The 20564-nt window shown below is 42.8% G+C and overlaps 1 protein-coding gene across 4 annotated transcripts in view; it reads left to right on the top strand.

Annotated features, from left to right (window-relative positions):
- The window catches only part of LOC142210656 (espin-like), a 129925-nt gene that overhangs the window by 89642 nt on the left and 19719 nt on the right, over nucleotides 1-20564 (top strand). For 2 of the 4 annotated variants that reach the window (XM_075279969.1, XM_075279968.1), the window contains exons 8-10: nucleotides 11887-12051; nucleotides 12659-12851; nucleotides 18495-18521. In XM_075279969.1, coding sequence (XP_075136070.1) covers nucleotides 11887-12051; nucleotides 12659-12851; nucleotides 18495-18521 — 385 coding nt within the window. The remainder of the gene's footprint in view (nucleotides 1-11886; nucleotides 12052-12658; nucleotides 12852-18494; nucleotides 18522-20564) is intronic. The other 2 variants (XM_075279972.1, XM_075279971.1) reach the window with 1 other exon arrangement.

The following is a 20564-nucleotide window of genomic DNA, read 5'->3' as shown; positions in this document are numbered from 1 at the left end:
GCTGGAGGAGGCGGAGTCTAAGGTCGCTCCACACCAGTCTCCATTCAGGTCCGACCTTAGACTCCGCCTCCTCCGGCAGAGCCAGCGCTGATTGGCCGAAGGCTGGCCAATGCATTCCTATGCGAATGCAGACTTAGCAGTGCTGAGTCAGTTTTGCTCAACTACACATCTGATGCACACTCGGCACTGCTACATCAGATGTAGCAATCTGATGTAGCAGAGCCGAGGGTGCACTAGAACCCCTGTGCAAACTCAGTTCACGCTAATAGAATGCATTGGCCAGCGCTGATTGGCCAATGCATTCTATTAGCCCGATGAAGTAGAGCTGAATGTGTGTGCTAAGCACACACATTCAGCACTGCTTCATCAAGCCAATACAATGCATTAGCCAGTGCTGATTGGCCAGAGTACGGAATTCGGCCAATCAGCGCTGGCCAATGCATTCTATTAGCCCGATGAAGTAGAGCTGAATGTGTGTGCTAAGCACACACATTCAGCTCTACTTCATCGGGCTAATAGAATGCATTGGCCAGCGCTGATTGGCCAGAGTACGGAACTCGACCAATCAGCGCTGGCTCTGCTGGAGGAGGCGGAGTCTAAGGTCGGACCTGAATGGAGACTGGTGTGGAGCGATCTTAGACTCCGCCTCCTCCAGCAGAGCCAGCGCTGATTGGCCGAATTCCGTACTCTGGCCAATCAGCACTGGCTAATGCATTGTATTGGCGTGATGAAGCAGTGCTGAATGTGTGTGCTTAGCACACACATTCAGCTCTACTTCATCGGGCTAATAGAATGCATTGGCCAGCGCTGATTGGCCGAATTCCGTACTCTGGCCAATCAGTGCTGGCCAATGCATTCTATTAGCTTGATGAAGCAGAGTGTGCACAAGGGTTCAAGCGCACCCTCGGCTCTGATGTAGGAGAGCCGAGGGTGCACTTGAACCCTTGTGCACCCTCAGCTCTGCTACATCAGAGCCGAGGGTGCGCTTGAACCCTTGTGCACACTCTGCTTCATCAAGCTAATAGAATGCATTGGCCAGCGCTGATTGGCCAATGTATTCTATTAGCCTGATGAAGTAGAGCTGAATGTGTGTGCTAAGCACACACATTCAGCTCTACTTCATCGGGCTAATAGAATGCATTGGCCAGCGCTGATTGGCCAGAGTACGGAACTCGACCAATCAGCGCTGGCTCTGCTGGAGGAGGCGGAGTCTAAGATCGCTCCACACCAGTCTCCATTCAGGTCCGACCTTAGACTCCGCCTCCTCCAGCAGAGCCAGCGCTGATTGGCCGAATTCCGTACTCTGGCCAATCAGCACTGGCTAATGCATTGTATTGGCTTGATGAAGCAGTGCTGAATGTGTGTGCTTAGCACACACATTCAGCTCTACTTCATCGGGCTAATAGAATGCATTGGCCAATCAGCGCTGGCCAATGCATTCTATTAGCGTGAACTGAGTTTGCACAGGGGTTCTAGTGCACCCTCGGCTCTGCTACATCAGATTGCTACATCTGATGTAGCAGTGCCGAGTGTGCATCAGATGTGTAGTTGAGCAAAACTGACTCAGCACTGCTAAGTATGCATTCGCATAGGAATGCATTGGCCAGCCTTCGGCCAATCAGCGCTGGCTCTGCCGGAGGAGGCGGAGTCTAAGGTCGGACCTGAATGGAGACTGGTGTGGAGCGACCTTAGACTCCGCCTCCTCCAGCAGAGCCAGCGCTGATTGGCCGAATTCCGTACTCTGGCCAATCAGCACTGGCTAATGCATTGTATTGGCTTGATGAAGCAGTGCTGAATGTGTGTGCTTAGCACACACATTCAGCTCTACTTCATCGGGCTAATAGAATGCATTGGCCAATCAGCGCTGGCCAATGCATTCTATTAGCGTGAACTGAGTTTGCACAGGGGTTCTAGTGCACCCTCGGCTCTGCTACATCAGATTGCTACATCTGATGTAGCAGTGCCGAGTGTGCATCAGATGTGTAGTTGAGCAAAACTGACTCAGCACTGCTAAGTCTCTGCATTCGCATAGGAATGCATTGGCCAGCCTTCGGCCAATCAGCGCTGGCTCTGCCGGAGGAGGCGGAGTCTAAGGTCGGACCTGAATGGAGACTGGTGTGGAGCGATCTTAGACTCCGCCTCCTCCAGCAGAGCCAGCGCTGATTGGTCGAGTTCCGTACTCTGGCCAATCAGCGCTGGCCAATGCATTCTATTAGCCCGATGAAGTAGAGCTGAATGTGTGTGCTTAGCACACACATTCAGCTCTACTTCATCAGGCTAATAGAATACATTGGCCAATCAGCGCTGGCCAATGCATTCTATTAGCTTGATGAAGCAGAGTGTGCACAAGGGTTCAAGCGCACCCTCGGCTCTGATGTAGCAGAGCTGAGGGTGCACAAGGGTTCAAGTGCACCCTCGGCTCTCCTACATCAGAGCCGAGGGTGCGCTTGAACCCTTGTGCAGCCTCGGCTCTGCTACATCAGAGCCGAGGGTGCGCTTGAACCCTTGTGCACACTCTGCTTCATCAAGCTAATAGAATGCATTGGCCAGCACTGATTGGCCAGAGTACGGAATTCGGCCAATCAGCGCTGGCCAATGCATCCCTATGGGAAAAAGTTTATCTCACAAAAATCACAATTAAACACCCGATAGAGCCCCAAAAAGTTATTTTTAATAACATTCCCCCCTAAATAAAGGTTATCCCTAGCTATCCCTGCCTGTACAGCTATCCCTGTCTCATAGTCACAAAGTTCACATTCTCATATGACCCGGATTTGAAATCCACTATTCGTCTAAAATGGAGGTCACCTGATTTCGGCAGCCAATGACTTTTTCCAATTTTTTTCAATGCCCCCAGTGTCGTAGTTCCTGTCCCACCTCCCCTGCGCTGTTATTGGTGCAAAAAAGGCGCCAGGGAAGGTGGGAGGGGAATCGAATTTTGGCGCACTTTACCACGTGGTGTTCGATTCGAACATGGCGAACACCCTGATATCCGATCGAACATGTGTTCGATAGAACACTGTTCGCTCATCTCTAGTCTAGAACAATCAGAAGTTTTTTGAGTCCTGGTTATGCCATAAAAGCGCTTTTAGTGGGATTTTTTGAAAAAATGTAATTCACTTTTACGCAACTTCTGTCTAGTCTGACTGAGGCCTATAACCCCAACGTCACCGTAATATAGCTGTGGATTATGATTTTACTTTCTAGTGGTTAATGCATATTATAATGTATACCCTAAAGACAGCTATTGTTGTATAGATGTTATGTAGATGTTATATGTTATACTGTTAAATAGATGTGATATGACTTAGGCTTCAGTGAACACATCTAGTGGTCTGCAGTACTATTGTAGGGTCACCCTAATGATGTTAGGGGGTTGTCAACAGTATTATTGGTCTCACAATTCATGAATGTCACTGAATCATCTGCCTATATACTTTATATGGCAGAATACGTCCGCCAGTCCACTTTTATCCATAATCTTCTGAAGGGGCAAGGGGGCTCAGGCATTTGGCACCTACCCCAGTTCTAAATTTAGCCATATGATTGAATTAGTAAGGGTGTCCTTAGGCCTTGTACTACTTGACGGGTTCTGTATCTATATTATCATAATCTATAATACTATGATTATATGATACATGGTTCAGTATTATATCGTGGTATATTGGCAATAGATTCTCAGATAATGATTTGATATGTTTTTGACTCGTTTGCACATTTCTCAAGATGTCTCAATATGTCTTTGAAACTCTTCAATGGGCTGAGCTGCAATATCATATATGGGTCATTTTCTGTTTCTGGGGAACTGGGTGACACCCAGTATTTTAGCCATATTAAATTTTACATGAAAGGGGTTTAGAAAACTTGTTTTTCATATACCTTATTAAAGGGGTTACCCAACTGTAGCTAACTGAAGGCAGGAATGTCGATAAAATAAAGAAAAGGCCGTTTTTCACATTATAAATGTGTCTTGTGTACTCCGGTCTCACCATTTCTGGTCTCCAATGGACTAGATTCTGTTTTTCATCACATGACAATTGTAGCCAATTACTGGCCTCAATGGTCACATTTGTATGAATGGAATGAACCGATGAGACCAGTGAATGACTACAGTGATATTGTGGTGACAAACTCGATTGCTTCTGCCCCAGCAGGGACTGGAAAAGTTACGGACAGGAGTGATGTTGCTAAAATGAGATACATTCAAAAGTTTTAATGTATCCACATCTCTGCCTTCAACCAATTTTAAATATGTCGGAGAACCCTTTTAAAGGAAAAGTGGTCCTAAATTCAGACTCCTCTGTTTTTGGCCAAAAATGTCTTGCTCTGGAGGACCTGTCCTACATTACAGACAACTCATTGATTTGATAGGACACTGTGTAATAATTAATTTGGCCAGTGGGGGCAGTGCAGGGAAACTAGCAGCCCCACAGATAAGAGCTGATTGTAGGAAGTCCCAGCAAGGAAACACTTTGTCAAAGAATAGGAATAGATGTCCATAGCAAAGAACCACTGTAAGGATATATGCAATAGTGAGAGCTGTATTGGTGGCCATATTGGTTGGTATCCAGCTTTCCCATAAATCATGTGCACTTACTGTTGCATTTTAATAGGAGGTGTTGGAAGTTTTATGGCAGGTGATTTCACTACATTCACTATAACCAATATTGTCTTGTCATATAGGCTTAAAATGGCGGCCTCCACTGTACATAGATGACGGGTGTATGTTAATCCACATCTTGTCTTTAAGTTACTGTTTAGGCTTTGGAAAAATCCCATAGATAACATACACACGGCCACATGTCAGTTGCCCTTTCCAGTATCCGTATTATTTTGCAGATAACCCTACGTCCGCATTAACATAATACATACTATTAATTACACAATGTGATGCACAAATCTAACACGTCGATGAATTTAAAGATAAACCTCTTTGTACATCAGTAATAAACAGGATCCAGTTCTTCTTCTTCTTCTTAAGCCAACAAAATATGCAAAAAGTGGATTTTACATGCTTGCCAGAAAGTCTCATTTACTTAACTCAACAAATGCGTTCGGCTTGATATTTACTTAGAAAAAGCTAATTATTATATAGTTCACACACATCATTGGGAGCTATTAACTGTCTCCACACCTGTAGGAGTTACACCAGGGCCAGAGACGTAACATGAAGCTCCTAGGTCCCAGAACAAAATCTCTACCAGGCCCCCCAACTATTATGTATAATTTAAAGTATTAGTTCCATCATATTTGGAAGACATACCTTATGGGCCCCCCTAAGGCTCCTGGGCCTGCACCCACTAAAGTAATGCCCCTTACCATTGCAGTGTGCAGCCTAAAGTATGTCTTACAACATTTACCTGTATTGTATATTACAGGTCCATACATATTTGGAGCCCCCCTCGGGTTAGTGGATTTAACAATGTTAGTGTCATTTGTTGCTGACAGGTGCATACATTTATTAAGTTGGTGGCTTTGTGACATTACAGAAATGCAGGAGATGCAGTTGGGGATAGGGGCATAGATATAGGACGGTAGCGGCTACATGAAGGCTACATAAGTAGGCATCAGTATTATGACATGGTGATCATGGTCTTCTGGACACATTTCATTGAAGCTGCAGTTTACTCCTCCTGCTCTGGGGGTATGTTGCCCTGTTTATGGGTGTTTGCAGATGGAGCCAATCAGTTACATTTTTTTGGATATAGTGCAGAAAACTGAATTGTTACCAGAGTTGACGGAAAGCCTCCGTTGCAATGTCTGCCTAATATTTAGAGGAGGGAAAAGCTCTGCATCACAGTCAATGGGCTCTTTCTGACTGCATGTGTTAAAACTGTTCTAGTTTTGACTCTCAGTTTTTTGGGTTCACCAATGGACCTGAACAATGGAGAGGCGATGCTAGTGTGAAACTTGCATAGGTCTCTGAAGGTATGAAGTGGAATTTTGTTGGCACCATCTAGCCTATGAGTATCTTGGCATCTTGAATGTAAGGGTTGTGCATATTGCATTTCAACACCTGACCGTTTTATTCTTAGAGGGAATGAGCCACCATCAGAGATGTCTGTAAGGCGATTACTCCCCACCCCCCAATTGTTAACACTAAGCCAAGCACACATGTGTATGAGGGAATCAGGAAGAATAGTTATGAGCCAAGCAAGTATTCAGATGACATATATGGCTGCAGAATGGCCTGAACATATCGCTGAGCTGTTAGTGTCCTTCATATCGCATCTAGGGTTGACTGACATTTACAATGGCTCCCCAAATCATTACACCAGCAGTCGGGGCAGTGTTTTGCTCCATAGCAGGGTCAGGATTGAAGAACTCACCATGGGTCCTTTTAAACTTGACCACCAAATCAGATCCCAAATAGAACCTGGATTCAACATTAAAGACAATATGATTTCAGCTTGTAGCAGTCCACGTTTCTCATGCATGATACCACTGCAAATGAAGGCATAGGTGCCAATGGCAGAACACATAATGGGCGCCATGACACCAATATTCCTTCAGCTAAGTGCCTGGAAATGGTTGACACTGGTGTGTAGTGAAGGTGCCAACTGGTGCACAAGGAAATTTTGCGAAACTCCTTACAAGTGGTCTGTGTGGAACTTGTTTGTCATGTGTCCCTGTCTTCATGCAACCACTACTCCTAACAGATAAGTCAGAAAGGCCTAGATGGTGGCCAGTTTGTCACAATGACCATCCTGCTTCCCTCAGCCCAACAATGCGCCCACTTTCAAAGTAAGTCAAAATGTCTTTGAGTGCGTTGTAGTGGCTGCGGCAAGTCATATCTGCCTAAGACATAGCTTCGTGCTGAGTTCTGCTGCATACTGACGTCTCTATATGCGTGCTTGGATAGATAGATTTTGAAGGTGTTTGGCGCTAAAAGATAGATATAGAGGTAGTTTTTCTATGTTCACCTTAGGAAATAGCACTAGTAATATATAAACTCACAGGACTGCCAGGTGCAGTGGGCTGTAGTGTATTATACATTGTATTATACATGTGTTCTCGGTTATTAACACTCATTACCAAGTTCTTAATTATGTCTGGAAACTACGTCATTGCAAAAGCTGTTTCTTGGGAGCTTCATGAATTAGGTTTTCATGGCAGAAATAAGCCAAAGATTACTATGATCAGATCTAAGGGGGGTGTAAAGCCAGTTATAGTGGACTATGGAGTAGTTGGAGTCTGTTCTCTAGAGGGATGAGTCAAGCAAAAAAATAAAGAAGCAAAAAAATAAATAAATAAATAAACTTCTATAATGACCATGAAAATGTATAATCTTATGGATGCATTTCCATATCTCTAATTTCCTGCCTTTACACAATGATGGGCCTCATTATTCTCCAAAACACTACTAACTTATCTGACCTCTCTTCGAGGTATTGCTAAGGACCTCATATCACTCTGTCCAATGGGAATGGGGCACCAAAAAGGAATAAAAGGGAGCATAGATCTCTAATAAATCCCTTTCTATTAGGAGTTCAGGTATTTGTCATGACACTAATAGTGCAGTCTGCAGTGTTACCTTTAGTCTGTTATTTTGTCTTATATTATTATTTATTATTATTATTATTGTTGTTGTTGTTATTATATTATTAAGACATTATTTGTGTGCGGTAGAAGATGACACACGTGACTTATTTATATCTTATCCATTCCTATGTTACATGGAATCTTATCAGGAATTATTGATTGTACCAGGGATGTCTCTGGGCAGTGTAACCGATATGGCAACTAATAATGGAGAGACTGAAATGTTTACTCCGATGGAAATTTTAAAGATAGGGGAAGTCTGGGGGGAAAAAAGGAAACAGACTCATAAAGAGTTTTAAAAGAATGAAAAAATAATTCATATTATTGAAGCCAGCGCTCCTTTTCTGACCCATACTAGATCCCTGCTGATCTCTACTTCTTGACCTGTTTCAATACACAGGAAATCCGCTGTGCCCCATCTGAGCCAGTGATTGGCTCAGCAGGCATTTCCTGTATGTTGAGATGAAACCGGGAAGCAGAGACAAGCAGGGACATAGTAAGCATTGGAATAGGAGCTGGGGAGAGGATGAGAGGTGTGTTCTGCTTCAATTCTGTTTTAAGATGGGTTGCCCACACTGAAAAAAATGGATGGCCTATCAATGGACCATCAATTTTAGATTGGTGGGGTCTGACGGTTGGGACCCCGTATATGAACTGTTTCATGGAAGACAGTTTTCATGCTGGATGTGTTATTGCTTATTGGTACTGTAGCCAGGGCCGCCATCAGGAATTTTGGGGCTCCATACAGTCTAAGTGTCTGCCCCCCCCCCACACACACCATTTTAAAACTACTTTATTTTGCGACATTGCCCCCTGTACCTATAAATGATGTCCCCTGGCGCCCACAGCAGTCATTGTGCCCATTGAGCAGCGCCGAGCTCCAGCTCCTCGCATGGGTGCAGTACTACCCGCTCGCCGGCTTCAATACGAGTAGTACTGCGCCTGTGCGAGGAGCTGGAGCTCGGCGCTGCTCACTGGGCACAATGACTGCTGTGGGCGCCCGGGGGCCGGCACACGGTGGCGGGCCAAAACCGGGCCCCAGGCCCGGTTTTAGACAAAGTGGTGCCCTGGGAAAAACTAAAAGAGGGGCCCCCATATCCTGACATACCAACACCATCTTATTCAGTCATTTCAGTAGTCAGGGCTGCACTTCCAGCGGCATTGATATAGTCTCAAAAGATCAGGAATACAAAAAAAATTGTAAAGATATATATAGTTGTGAAACTGCTATCTGTGTACTGCTATACTGGGGAGAATTATTACTACTATACAGACAATTACCAAACAATACACATCATGTATAGACCAACAACACCTCTATACAGGGACCAGATAGTACACGACCTCCACACTGTGACAACCTCCACTACATTGCATAGTGAATCAAAGACAATAGCCAAGCACTACACAGACTTCTAACCTAATAAACATCACATCAACTAAAGGGTTTTCTTGTCCCAAATTGATTCTTTTATACTGATAACCTATCCACAGGACAACTCATCGGCATGTCAGTATATAATCTATCTACAGAACGGCTCATCAAAATGTCAGTATATAATCTGACAGGGTTCGACACCCGAACCCCACACAGATCAGCTGTACTAGCAGCTTCCTGGTGCCAGATGCTGCTTGTGGACAGGATGCCTCAACGTTACTATTCAAGTAATAGGAGCGGCGCTGAAAAACCCAGAAACACCACTTTACAGAGGATGGCGCTGCTGTGCCACTCCTATTACTTGAATAGTAGCAGTGTTGCATCCTGTCCACTATAAGCTGTCAGCACATGGAGGCCGCTAGAACAGACAGACCCGACAGATCACATACTGAAGTCCTGTCCTGTGGACAGATCATCAGTATCAAAAATCAGTTTGCGGCTAGAAAACTCCTTTTAAAATAGTAAATTAATAAAACCCATTTTGCCCATATGCAATAGAAATCACCACCTTTAGTATCACCTTATGAGTTATTATAGCTCCCCCTTATAAATAATAGTCCCCGATTATGAATAATAGTTCCCCCTTAGAAATAATAGTTTGTCTTTATAAATAATACCCCCTCCTCTATCAGGAATAGCTTCCCATTATAAGTAATAGATCCTTCTTACAAATATCCCCCCCTTATAAATAATAATTTCATCAGCTTCATTAATAATAATAATAATCCCTCCATATGAACTATAATTCCCCAACTGACCTTATTATTAATAGTTCCTCCTTATAAATAGCCCCTCTTATATATATATATAATAGTTCCCATAACCTTATTAAGGGGGCATTCATATGGAGTAACGCGGCACTGATTCTGCACTATAACTCGCGTTAGAATCAGCGCTGCAAAACAGAATCCCATTGAGTTCAATGGATTCCATTTAACGCACGTAACACATTGAAGGCAATGGGTTAAAAGGCCTCCCATTGATTTCAATGTGTTACGCGCGTTAAAACGGAACCCATTGGACTCAATGGGATTCTGTCTTGCAGCGCTGATTCTTACACGAGTTATCGTGCCAGATTCAGCGCTGCGTAACTCCGTGTGAATGCCCCCTAATAATAGTCCCTTCTTTTATATATAGCTCCCTTATTAATATTCCCCACCCGCCTTATTATTATTAGTTCCCTGTAATAAATAATAGTTCCACCAACCTTACTAATATAAGACCCTTCTTATTAATAATAATATTAATAAGGCTGGGGGAACTATTAGTAATGAGGGGGGCTAATAGTTCCCCCAGCTAGTAAGTAATATATCCTCCTAATTATTAATAATAGTTCCTCTGTCTTCTTATATATCTATATATAAACTCCCTCCCACTCCCAGATTTATTATGAATAGTTTCTTTTTATACAAACTCCCCCCTAGACTTAATAATAGTAGTTTTTCCATATATATACATATATATATATATATATATATATATATATATATATATATATATATATATATATATGAGCTAGTCTATGGGGATTATTATATAAGGGGGTATGTATATCCTATCTCCCCATCATTATATAATAGCTCCCCTAGGGATATTAACAATAAACCCTCCTTATAAATAGCCCCCCCTCCCCTTATGTTACCCTGAAATTATTAAAACTAATCCCTGTTAGTAAATATATGACCCCCACAATACAGTCATTTCATTTAAAAAAAAAAAAAAATACTGAAAGTTTCCCTCACCTTCCCAGGCTCCTGCTGTGTCCTGGGGCTGAAGTCTCTCTTCCTCGGCAAAGGACCTGTGATGACGTCACTAACCACGCCCCCTCACAGGTCTTATGCCGTTTTCTATACAGTGACACCTATGTCAAATCAAATCAAATCAAAAATGCTTTATGTAGAGCAGGGACAACAACGTCCTGTTCTATCACAGACGTCAATGGCCACGCTTGAAACTAGGGCTCCCCAGGTCCGGACTCACTGGGCACAATGACTGCTGCGGGCGCCAGGGCCCGGCACACGGTGGCGGGCCAAAACCGGGCCCCCCTCATTTTTCAATTTGGCCGGGCCCCTGACGCCAGTAGCAGTAATACTGCCCTATCGGCGGCCCTGACTGTAGCAGTTTCTCATTCAGATGTATTGGAGACCCGGAGACCATTGCGGTAGCCATAACTATTTCTACTCAAAGTATGGCAAGTGATCAGAGCAGCACCCTGTATGTAAAAATACTGGGAGCAGAACACAGCTGAGCTCCAGGGGTCTGGACAGTCAGATTCTTCAGGATCTAAAATTGATGAACTTAAGGAAAAGCCATCCGTTTTGATAAGGTTGATAACCTTTTTCTTGTTCTTACACTTTTCAATATTATCACGATATACAGAGTTGAAAGTAAGTGATTATTTTAGTTGGCGATGAAGATGATGATGTTGACATCCTAAGGAGCATGCACTTATATATTTAATTTCTTCCAAAGTCTAATTTATTTCTAGTTTTTTTGCTTTCCATGTGTTACCACTGGTTTCCTCTGTTTACTGGTTACCAACACGTTCAATTATGAATATGTAATTCTCCAGTGCTCCTGCGGAGGAGCTGCAGGAAAATGAAACACATGCATCAAGCTTTTCACACAAATTTCAGATGAAATCAGTGATTCAGAAGTTTATTGTTATGGAGTCCTGTCCAAAGTGGACAACCCCCTTATGCTAACCTTGGAACATAAGTTGTATGGAAAGAAAAGTAGATGAAATGTGGGACTCTAATCCTGTGGTTAACAAGCTAAGTAATGTCTGGTATCATTGATGGGATATCAAAGTCAAAATATAATGATACATACAACTATATTACTGAGCATGAATATGATATAGCTATATATACCACATTGTGTTATGTTTCTCGTTTATTTTGCAGCTCACGTCTCGTGAAGGCAGTCCAGAAGGGCTTCGAAGGGCTGACTCTTGCAGAAAGTCAAGAAACTTCAATAAAAAGCCCAGCACCGGGGATTACTATAAGTACCTAGGTCAGAACACTACAGAAGCACCACCAGACAATAAAAAGATGGCACATAGTGAGGAGGTATGTTGTCGAGTAGAAAGTACACTATCCTAATACTACTTCATGGGAAAGTAAGATCATGAAAGGTTTCTGATTGACACAAAGCCATAAATCTGAAAAATCCGAGTATATACCAATGGAGCTGTCACAGCATGAACACTCCTAGATCTGAAGATGAAGACATATAAGAAACATCCATGTCTAGAACAATCAGAAGTTTCAGAATTCTTCAGAATTCTGCCAATGGACGCATTTATCTAGGATTGCAACTGCAGAGCCATAGTACAGGGGTGTAGCTATAGGAGATGCAAAGGTACTAGTTGCACCCATGCCCTGACACTTGAAGGGGCCAAAAGACCCTTCGGTATCCTAAGGCAGCACTAATGTTATAAATGACGTATGACAGGCAGGAAACCTTGATTCACATTTTGCACTGGAATCCAAGAGACTCAAGTAATACACCTCAAGTAAGTACCTTTAGATGCCTTGAAGACCCTGGTGTGATGTCTAAGCAGTCAAGGACCATTAGGGTTATTTATTATGTAGCTTTATGCTCACATTTTAGGACCCTTCATTGTGGTTTGGATGTAATTGGATGCCATTATGACTGACACTCTCTTTGTTGAAGGGTTCTCTTCTCGCAAATGAAAATGTGCAAAATGGTAACGCCTCTGATAAGAAACCCATGGGGAATATACCACCACCTCCACTTCCCCCACCTCTTCCAGAAAATCTGTGTTACCCACCACCTCCACCCCCCCTGCCAACAGAGGCTTCTGTCTCAAGCTCCATGCAACGACGCTCTTCCAACTCTACAGGAAGTAAGTTTTTGGACACAAGATTCAATGTTGGAGACTTTTGATGTTGTGCCACTTATTCCATCTTATACTGTGTAGTTTTCTTTATTCTGCCTTAGTTTTCATGACTTAATATCATATTGTTCTATGTTTCGCAGCTCCTCTGCAGTCTAAGGCTTCTCTATGGCAACAGACAGGGACCAAACTCTGCAGTTTATTTCAGCAGTCAGATTACATTTGGTCTGTAGACACAACAGATTATTATTTTTTAATTAAGGTCTATTGCTAAGTTGATTTTCCTTTTTTCAATTTAGATTTATTGAGACAATAAAAAAACAAAAACTGGAGACAGATTCAGTAACCTATTGAACATTGCAGGAATAAAAAAAAAATTAATAGTAATTTTTAAAAATACTTTGTCAAATGTCTGCTATTATTATCAATATTATTATATTAGATTCACATTGACCTAGGAGGAGTTACGCCTGTTCTCCTTGTTGCCCCTTGTTGCCTAATAATTGTGAACGAAGGATTTTAATCCCCAAGTGAAGTTATTCTTTTGCCACCTTTCAATTGATATTGTGTATTCGGTTGTGAATTTTTTATGGCACTTGTATCTGCTACTTTCAATACCTAGAAGGGTTTCTCCATCGAGCTGCATGTATTTAGTATGGGGTCTTTTTGTTAGCATAGAATGGCACTGAAGAAAACTACTACTGGCTTTAGAAATGATGGGAAGACTATGGACATTTTAAAGGAAAACTAAAGGTTGGATTAATTTCACTTGTGTACAAATCTTCATTGTGAGATTGTGGATCTTGTGTTTATTGTGTTGTTTTTTCTATCATTTCCTGGCAGATGAGATAGTAATAATCAATAGCGAATGGAGGCTGAAAGTCGCCTTGTTTATGGTTCATTTCCTTTATGCCATAAGGGATTGCTTTCGCTAATTCTTTTTTATATGGTTATGGCTGGGGTGATGCTCACTAAGTTGTCAAAGAAAGAAAATGTATCTTAGCTGAAGGCCAGAATTAGACCGCATGGTCCATCTAGTCCGCCATTTTATCTCAGGCCTGGTTCACATCTGCGTTCGGTATTCTGTTTGGGGAGCCAACTTGGGAACCCCCCTGAACGGAATCCCGAATGAATTAAAAAGTGGTGAGCAATGAAAACACACGGACCCCATAGACTATAATGGGGTCCATGTGTGTTCCGTGTGGTGTACGCACAAATCATGTGAAGAGAAAAGTGCTGCTTGACTTTACAGTACCAAAACACTGTTTCTGTTTATGGGAAAAAGCAGACACTTATTTCATTTCCTACAACCGCGGTAACATTGATGGTGCTGTATACATAGTATTTGTCCATATACCCAGTGAGGGCATACGGAAATTATTAAAGGGGTCCTATCACAAAGTATCCCAATGTATGGATGTTATAAGCCAGTTCAGGGAGTCACTAAGTCCTCACTATCCTGCATGTAATACATTTCCCCTGCAGTGGTCACCAGCGCCGCACCTCCCATGAGGCGACCTGAAGCCACTGCTTCAGTCGGCGCTATGCCAGGGCCCCGGGGAGGGTGGCATTTTTGCTGACCTAAACCAGTCCAGGACAAGCTGTCCTGGACTGGCTTAGGGTCACCGTCACTGAGCGGTGGATTGGGGAGGCTGCTGGAGCAGTGCTGCTCCAGCGGCCGCCCCTCACGCTCAGGCAGAGAGCAGGTCCTCTCCCTGCCTGCTCTCTACCTGCTAAAGATGCTCGCTCCACTCGGCCCCGCCCCCTCCACATGGCCCCACCCTCTTCTGCTCGGCCCTGCCCCTCCGGGAGGGGGGGAGGGCGGCTTTCTGACATCCGCCTCAGGCGGCAGAAACCCATGGTTCACCCCTGGTGGTCACTGACTGTCAGAGGTTCCAAGAGTCAGACATATATATTGATCAGCTTGAGCAAGGCTCTTTGAGGAGATGGGTGACTATCGTGGTTTCTCCCGTGCTCACTGTTGCCCCCTGTTGAGTATTGTACTTTCTATGAGTCGCTAACAGGAATGAGAGAACAGAAGTAATAACCTTTCATCTCACAAATTCCATGCAGATTATTTCTCCCTGCAGATTATTACATGGACATTGCTTTTAACAGTTGGACTGTATATTAATATATGTTCTAATTATTTGTCTTGATCTGATTTAGTTTTATTTTAATCTATTTGGTATTAATAACTGTTTGTTTTTAGATGTAATGAAGGAGGGAGACAGGGAGCAAACGTATTAAGTGCGAGTTTATCTAGAGTGCATTGGCGCACACAGTGCCAGGTCAGCAGCAACTATTGTATGTAAAAGATATCTCTGGGAAAATATACAGATATTAAGCAAGAAATAAAGGAATCTCTGCTTATTGAAAATAAAGCTTAATGATTGTATAATGAAACTATCTGAAAATTCCTGAAATGCATTGGGACAGATTTATGAAATCCCTTAGTCAGAAAAGTGGCATAAAAACGTTGCATACCTTGGGTTTACAATTTATTAAATGGTAGCAAGTGGCGTTTTTACGTTGCATTCCCGCAAGGGACATGATTTAGTAGATATAAATCAGCATGCCTTTACCATGTCGCCCCTTTTTGGGAAGTGGCAAGGACAACATAAATCTGCAACAAACACCAGGTTTGAGAGTAAGGGGGCATTCACATGGATGAAGTTGGCGCTGATTCTAGCACGATAACTCGCGGCAGTATCAGCGCTGAAAAAAGACTCCCATTGACCTCAATGGGTTCCGCGCGGAAAAGGGAACCCATTGAAGTCAATGGGAGTCTTTTTTTTTTCAGCGCTGATTCTGCCGCAAGTTATTGTGCCAGAATCAGCGCCAACTTCCTCCGTGTGAATGCCCCGTTATGCTATGGCTGTATTTGGGTTCTCTAAACTGGGTGAAATTATAGAAAACCTTCAGCTATGAGAAGTAGAGAGTCTGGTTGGGTGCAAGAAATGTCTTAATATTCACAAACAAGTAACAGAAATTTGGAGAATAGGAAATGATAGAAATACAAGATATACCAGAGAGTTTAAAGGCTTTTAGTTTCTTGTCAGACGCTCTGGGGAACTTTCACTGCTGGATCCTCAGCCTAAGTGCGCATTTTACAGGACGCCCATTAAAGTGAATCGGACATGGAGGGGGGTTAATCAAAGCTCACAACAATTTTAATCATATCATGCAGTTATATTATAAGACAGGTCATTGATATTAAGTGAGGTTTGTCATAAGGGCAGGGCTGTAGCAACCTCTTACCTTGAAGGAAAGGAAGATAATTGTCACCATTAAAAAGTGGAATAGTAGTTGTGGCTGTGGTGTGAGGTGAATATAAAGCAACGCTATGCTGAGTGTGGGTGTAGTCGTATACTGATTAAAGGGTCTGCTCTGTACAAGCCATCCAGCCCTCACAATAGTGACATCTTCAGGCATAGGAAGGTACCGCACCCAGAATGTGCCTGAACACATAGGACCTAAATCTGCTGAACCCACCAATTTCTGCAGGATTGGCATATTTTATGTGTATGGAGGTGTCCTGGCTAACCTCCTGTCTATGGTATCTGGGGAAAGTAAGAAGGATTGGGCATAATAAATGTCTTTACTGAGCACTTTAATGCTAATACTGAGGTTGGTCCTAGCATTTCATTATTACAGGATAAAACTAAGACATCAATACATGGCAATTCATCAAATACAGACATCAGATATAAAAGGAATAGAAAACTCAGTCTCGATCATTGCTCTATAATCTGCTTCATAACTATAATTTATAATATGTCCATGGCCTTTGGTTTTAAGGACGTGATGAGAGTGCTACTTGTGAAATAGTTGGAGACTTACCGGTATAAGATAACTAATGTATTATATAGGCTCCTGGATGGACTCAGATGTAAATCTCCATCAAAGTAATTCAACCTGGCTTACTATATACCCTCAGTTTCAGTAAACTGCGTGAATGCGCCAGTCTATCCTTTCTGCCACCTGAGACGAAAACTATATGCTGTGCCCTCAACTGACCCTGTATATCCCCAGTACAAATAACACATGTCTTCATTCCCCCACTGCTCCAGTGCAGCTGTTCTGGTGGTCCCCTATAGTCTCTGCTTCCTGTTCTGGAACAATGGCGTAATGAAATGTGCATGTGACTGACGCAGCCAATAACTGATTGTCTGTGGGGGTCACATGAGCCTGTATGCCAGGCCAGAAAGCACAGACTATCAGGGATCACCATAGCACCTGTGCCTTATCAATGGGGGATTGCAGATAATTTATGTATTTTCTTATTTTAACACATCAACACTTGCGATCTGTATTTTTTATCCTGTCAAACCTTAAAATCTGGATACTGTTTGCTGTTACTACCTAAAATGATACAGTAAGTCACTATAACAAATATGTGGTTCTTTGGCAATAAATTTGAATGGTCAAATATCTGATTCATAGACGGCAATACCAGATAGATATGAGATAGATAGGATGTAGACAATGCTTGATAGCTTATTAATATCTCACCCAGGAATAATGAGTTGCCAGCCAGTCAACATCTTTGTAGCCTCCTTTTGCAACTGCTAAGCTTACGTAATGCCAGCCCTTCCTAGAAAAGCACAGTCTGCCGCCGGAGGCGAGATGCTTACTTTGCCTCATGGGTGCTGCAGCCCTGGTCCACAGAATGGATAACTCTGCAGTACAAAAATCATCTAATTTCCCTCTAGAATCCTGAACTTTCTTAATCTATCTTTTTATCAGTTGGATAGGATTTATCCTTTGGATAAGTCATCAATTGAAAATTGGTGGGGGTCTGACACCCAGAACCCCGGAATATCAGCTGTTTGAAGCAGAGATCTGATTTCACTTCACAGACCATGTGATGTCACATTCATTGACCATGTGACCTGTTTACAGCTCCGTCAGTTGAATGGCACTGTGCTGCCACATTATGTATACAATGTACAGCGCTGTGCTTGGTTATCAGTGATAAAACATTGCTCATCTGAATGCTGCAGTCTCTTCAAACAGTTGATCTACGGTGTGTCCCAGTTGTTGGACCCCAAATATCTTCAATTGATGACCTGGACAAAGACTAAGCCATCAGTCTTACAAGACCAGAAATCGGCTTTAAATGCTAAAATTCTGCCTGCCTGCCACTAGAGGAAGTTTAGGCACTTAATGCATATTGTGATATTATTGCGTTCAGTGTAAAATTCTATCTTCAGTAAACTCTCAAGCTCCCCCTAGTGGTGACAGCAAGCAGCCAGAATGTCATCATGTAATGCTAGATCTATACAGGGGATCTGGAGCTCTGAATCCTAAAAGTTCTGACTTCTCTGAAGATATATTAGGAAATGAATCTGCACAGAGTTTTAGTACTATTATAGGTGAACATTCACTTTAAGCATTTTTCTCTCTTAATTCTTCAGTCTTCTTACTCTCTAACCGTTATTTTCGCTCTCTTTCTTCTCATTCCCCAATGCGGTTCCATGTGACTGGTCTTGCCCCCTCCCTTTTGTCCGCTCATTTGTTTCTTTTCAAATGGACTCATCCATGCTTCTCTTCATCTCTTCCGCCTGTGCTCATTACTGACTTGCATGCCAATCCTGTTCACTACGGTTTTCCCTCTGTGCATCCATTGTGCCACTCTCTGCTTTTTAGAAGTGAAAGCTCTCAGACAAAGAAAGAGTAAGTATTGGACTTTCTGTGCCCTCTTTACTCCTCGGCTCCTTAGTATATCACATAGATGTAGATCCATAGCTAGCTGTGTGCAGATGGAGTAGTTCCTGTTAGATAGAAACCTTGTCAAGGATATTGGGGTGAAGCTCCCCGGCCTCCTAAGGTTCATGGAGGGTTTCTTGGAGATCTGTAGAGCTCTAGGATCATTGAGAGGTCTTTTCTGAGAAGTATAGAAAGTTTGACACCTGTTATGAGTGGTGGACTGTCCATTCAGGCATTAGGGCAGTGCTGAGGGCCCATGGCCAGTGGGCCCCACAGCTCCTTGGTCAGTTAGTTTTCCCTATAGGGCCCATAAACCTGAAAGAGGTAAGTGTTCTTTGTATGCATCATAACAAACCCAATAAGTGTATTAAGGCTGTATTGATTGGTAAGGGGCCCATGACCCTAAGTGCCCATGGGCCCAGATCACTTTTACTCTGCCCCTGCCTCCTATATACAATTATAAGACAGAAGCTATATAGAATAGATCAGGGATGAGCAACATGTTCAAGATATACAAAACAAGTATGCATGCTGGGAGTTGTAGTTCTTCAAGAACTGGAGTACAGAAGTGTGCCTGCCCCTGTACTAGATATTTGTTGGCATTTATTCAATTGTTTTTTCAGTTTGCATTTTCTTGAGACTCCACATGAAATCTCCCGAATGTGCTGATAATCTTGTAAATTATACTTGTAACTTTATAGCATTCTTATAATATTGTAAAAACTTTGTAAATCGATTTATATTACTTACCTTTTATGTATAGTTACAGCCTGTGTTATAATTGAGAGCTGCATTCACAATTCTACAGTCTTCAGAGCTGAAATCCTTCTGTAATCTGTTTGTTGAGTGTCACTAAGCTCGCTCTGATTTCTGCAAGCGTGGTATGTATAGGAGCTGGGATAAGTTAATATTGACAATCTTGCTGACTGTTTCCTATTGCAACGAACAGAATGCAGCTCTAGAGTATAATACACGCTGTAACACAGGGTCAGAAATATGTAAGTTATACAATAATATGCTATATAATAACCATGAAAGGTGGAAATCGATTAGTTATTGTTTTTCTAGTAACCATATTGGGTACGCTGCACACATTGGGCTTGAATGATCTGAAGCAGCCATTCACAAGGACACATATGTCAGTGCAGTTATAAGGTAGTCATATGTTGGCCTCCTGGTTTTGGCAAATTTTGCCTCCTGAGCAAAAGAAAAGGAGCTGCAGGTCACATTCTGTGTCATGGAAATCAATTAATGACGTGGCCTTAATGAGGGCACTGGGGCAGTGTAACAAAGAAGGTGGGGCAACTCAGATTTTTAGTTGAAATTGTAGTCAGCATTATGTAACAAGAGTGTCATGGCTGTACTTATATTGTACTGATTGGTAAGGGAGGGTTCACACGGTGTAACGTGCCGCGAGATGTGGCACGTCTACGCCGCAGGAGCTTTTGCAAAATCACAGCCCCAAAATTGCGCGGAGCATACGATCCCCGTTCCCATTGAAATCAATGGGAGCGTGTACAGCCCGCAAAAGCTCCTGAGGCGTAGACGTGCCACAGTGGGGACCAGGTTCAGTGGGGACCAGGACTATTTTTACCCATTGGTGTGCCTAATGCAAAAATTCCTTAGTAGGCACAACCACTTAAACCATACTTCCTAATTTTCAGAGGACACAAAGATGGACAAGCATGGCAGCTGGAGCTATTTTTTTCGTGTTCAGCCATGCTCCTAATCCCACCCAAGTACCCAATTCCCCTTTGACCCTGCCATTCCTTCCAAGTCTCTTTGTGCCTCAACACTACAATAATGCCCTTCAATGTATAAGACACAGTGATCATACTTCCTTAGTTCCCACAATACATTATAATGTCCTCTAGTGGCCTAACACAGTATAATGCCCCCTAGTTGGTACAACAAATTATAATGCCACCCCCCTTCCATCACAGACTAGGTGGACCCACTTAGTTTAATGAGGCCCCATGTAATATAATGACCTCTCAACGCCCCCACATA

Source organism: Leptodactylus fuscus, chromosome 6, assembly GCF_031893055.1.
Source record: "Leptodactylus fuscus isolate aLepFus1 chromosome 6, aLepFus1.hap2, whole genome shotgun sequence".
In the NCBI taxonomy this organism is placed as follows: Eukaryota; Metazoa; Chordata; class Amphibia; order Anura; family Leptodactylidae; genus Leptodactylus; species Leptodactylus fuscus.
This window is presented reverse-complemented; position numbering and strand designations above follow the sequence as displayed.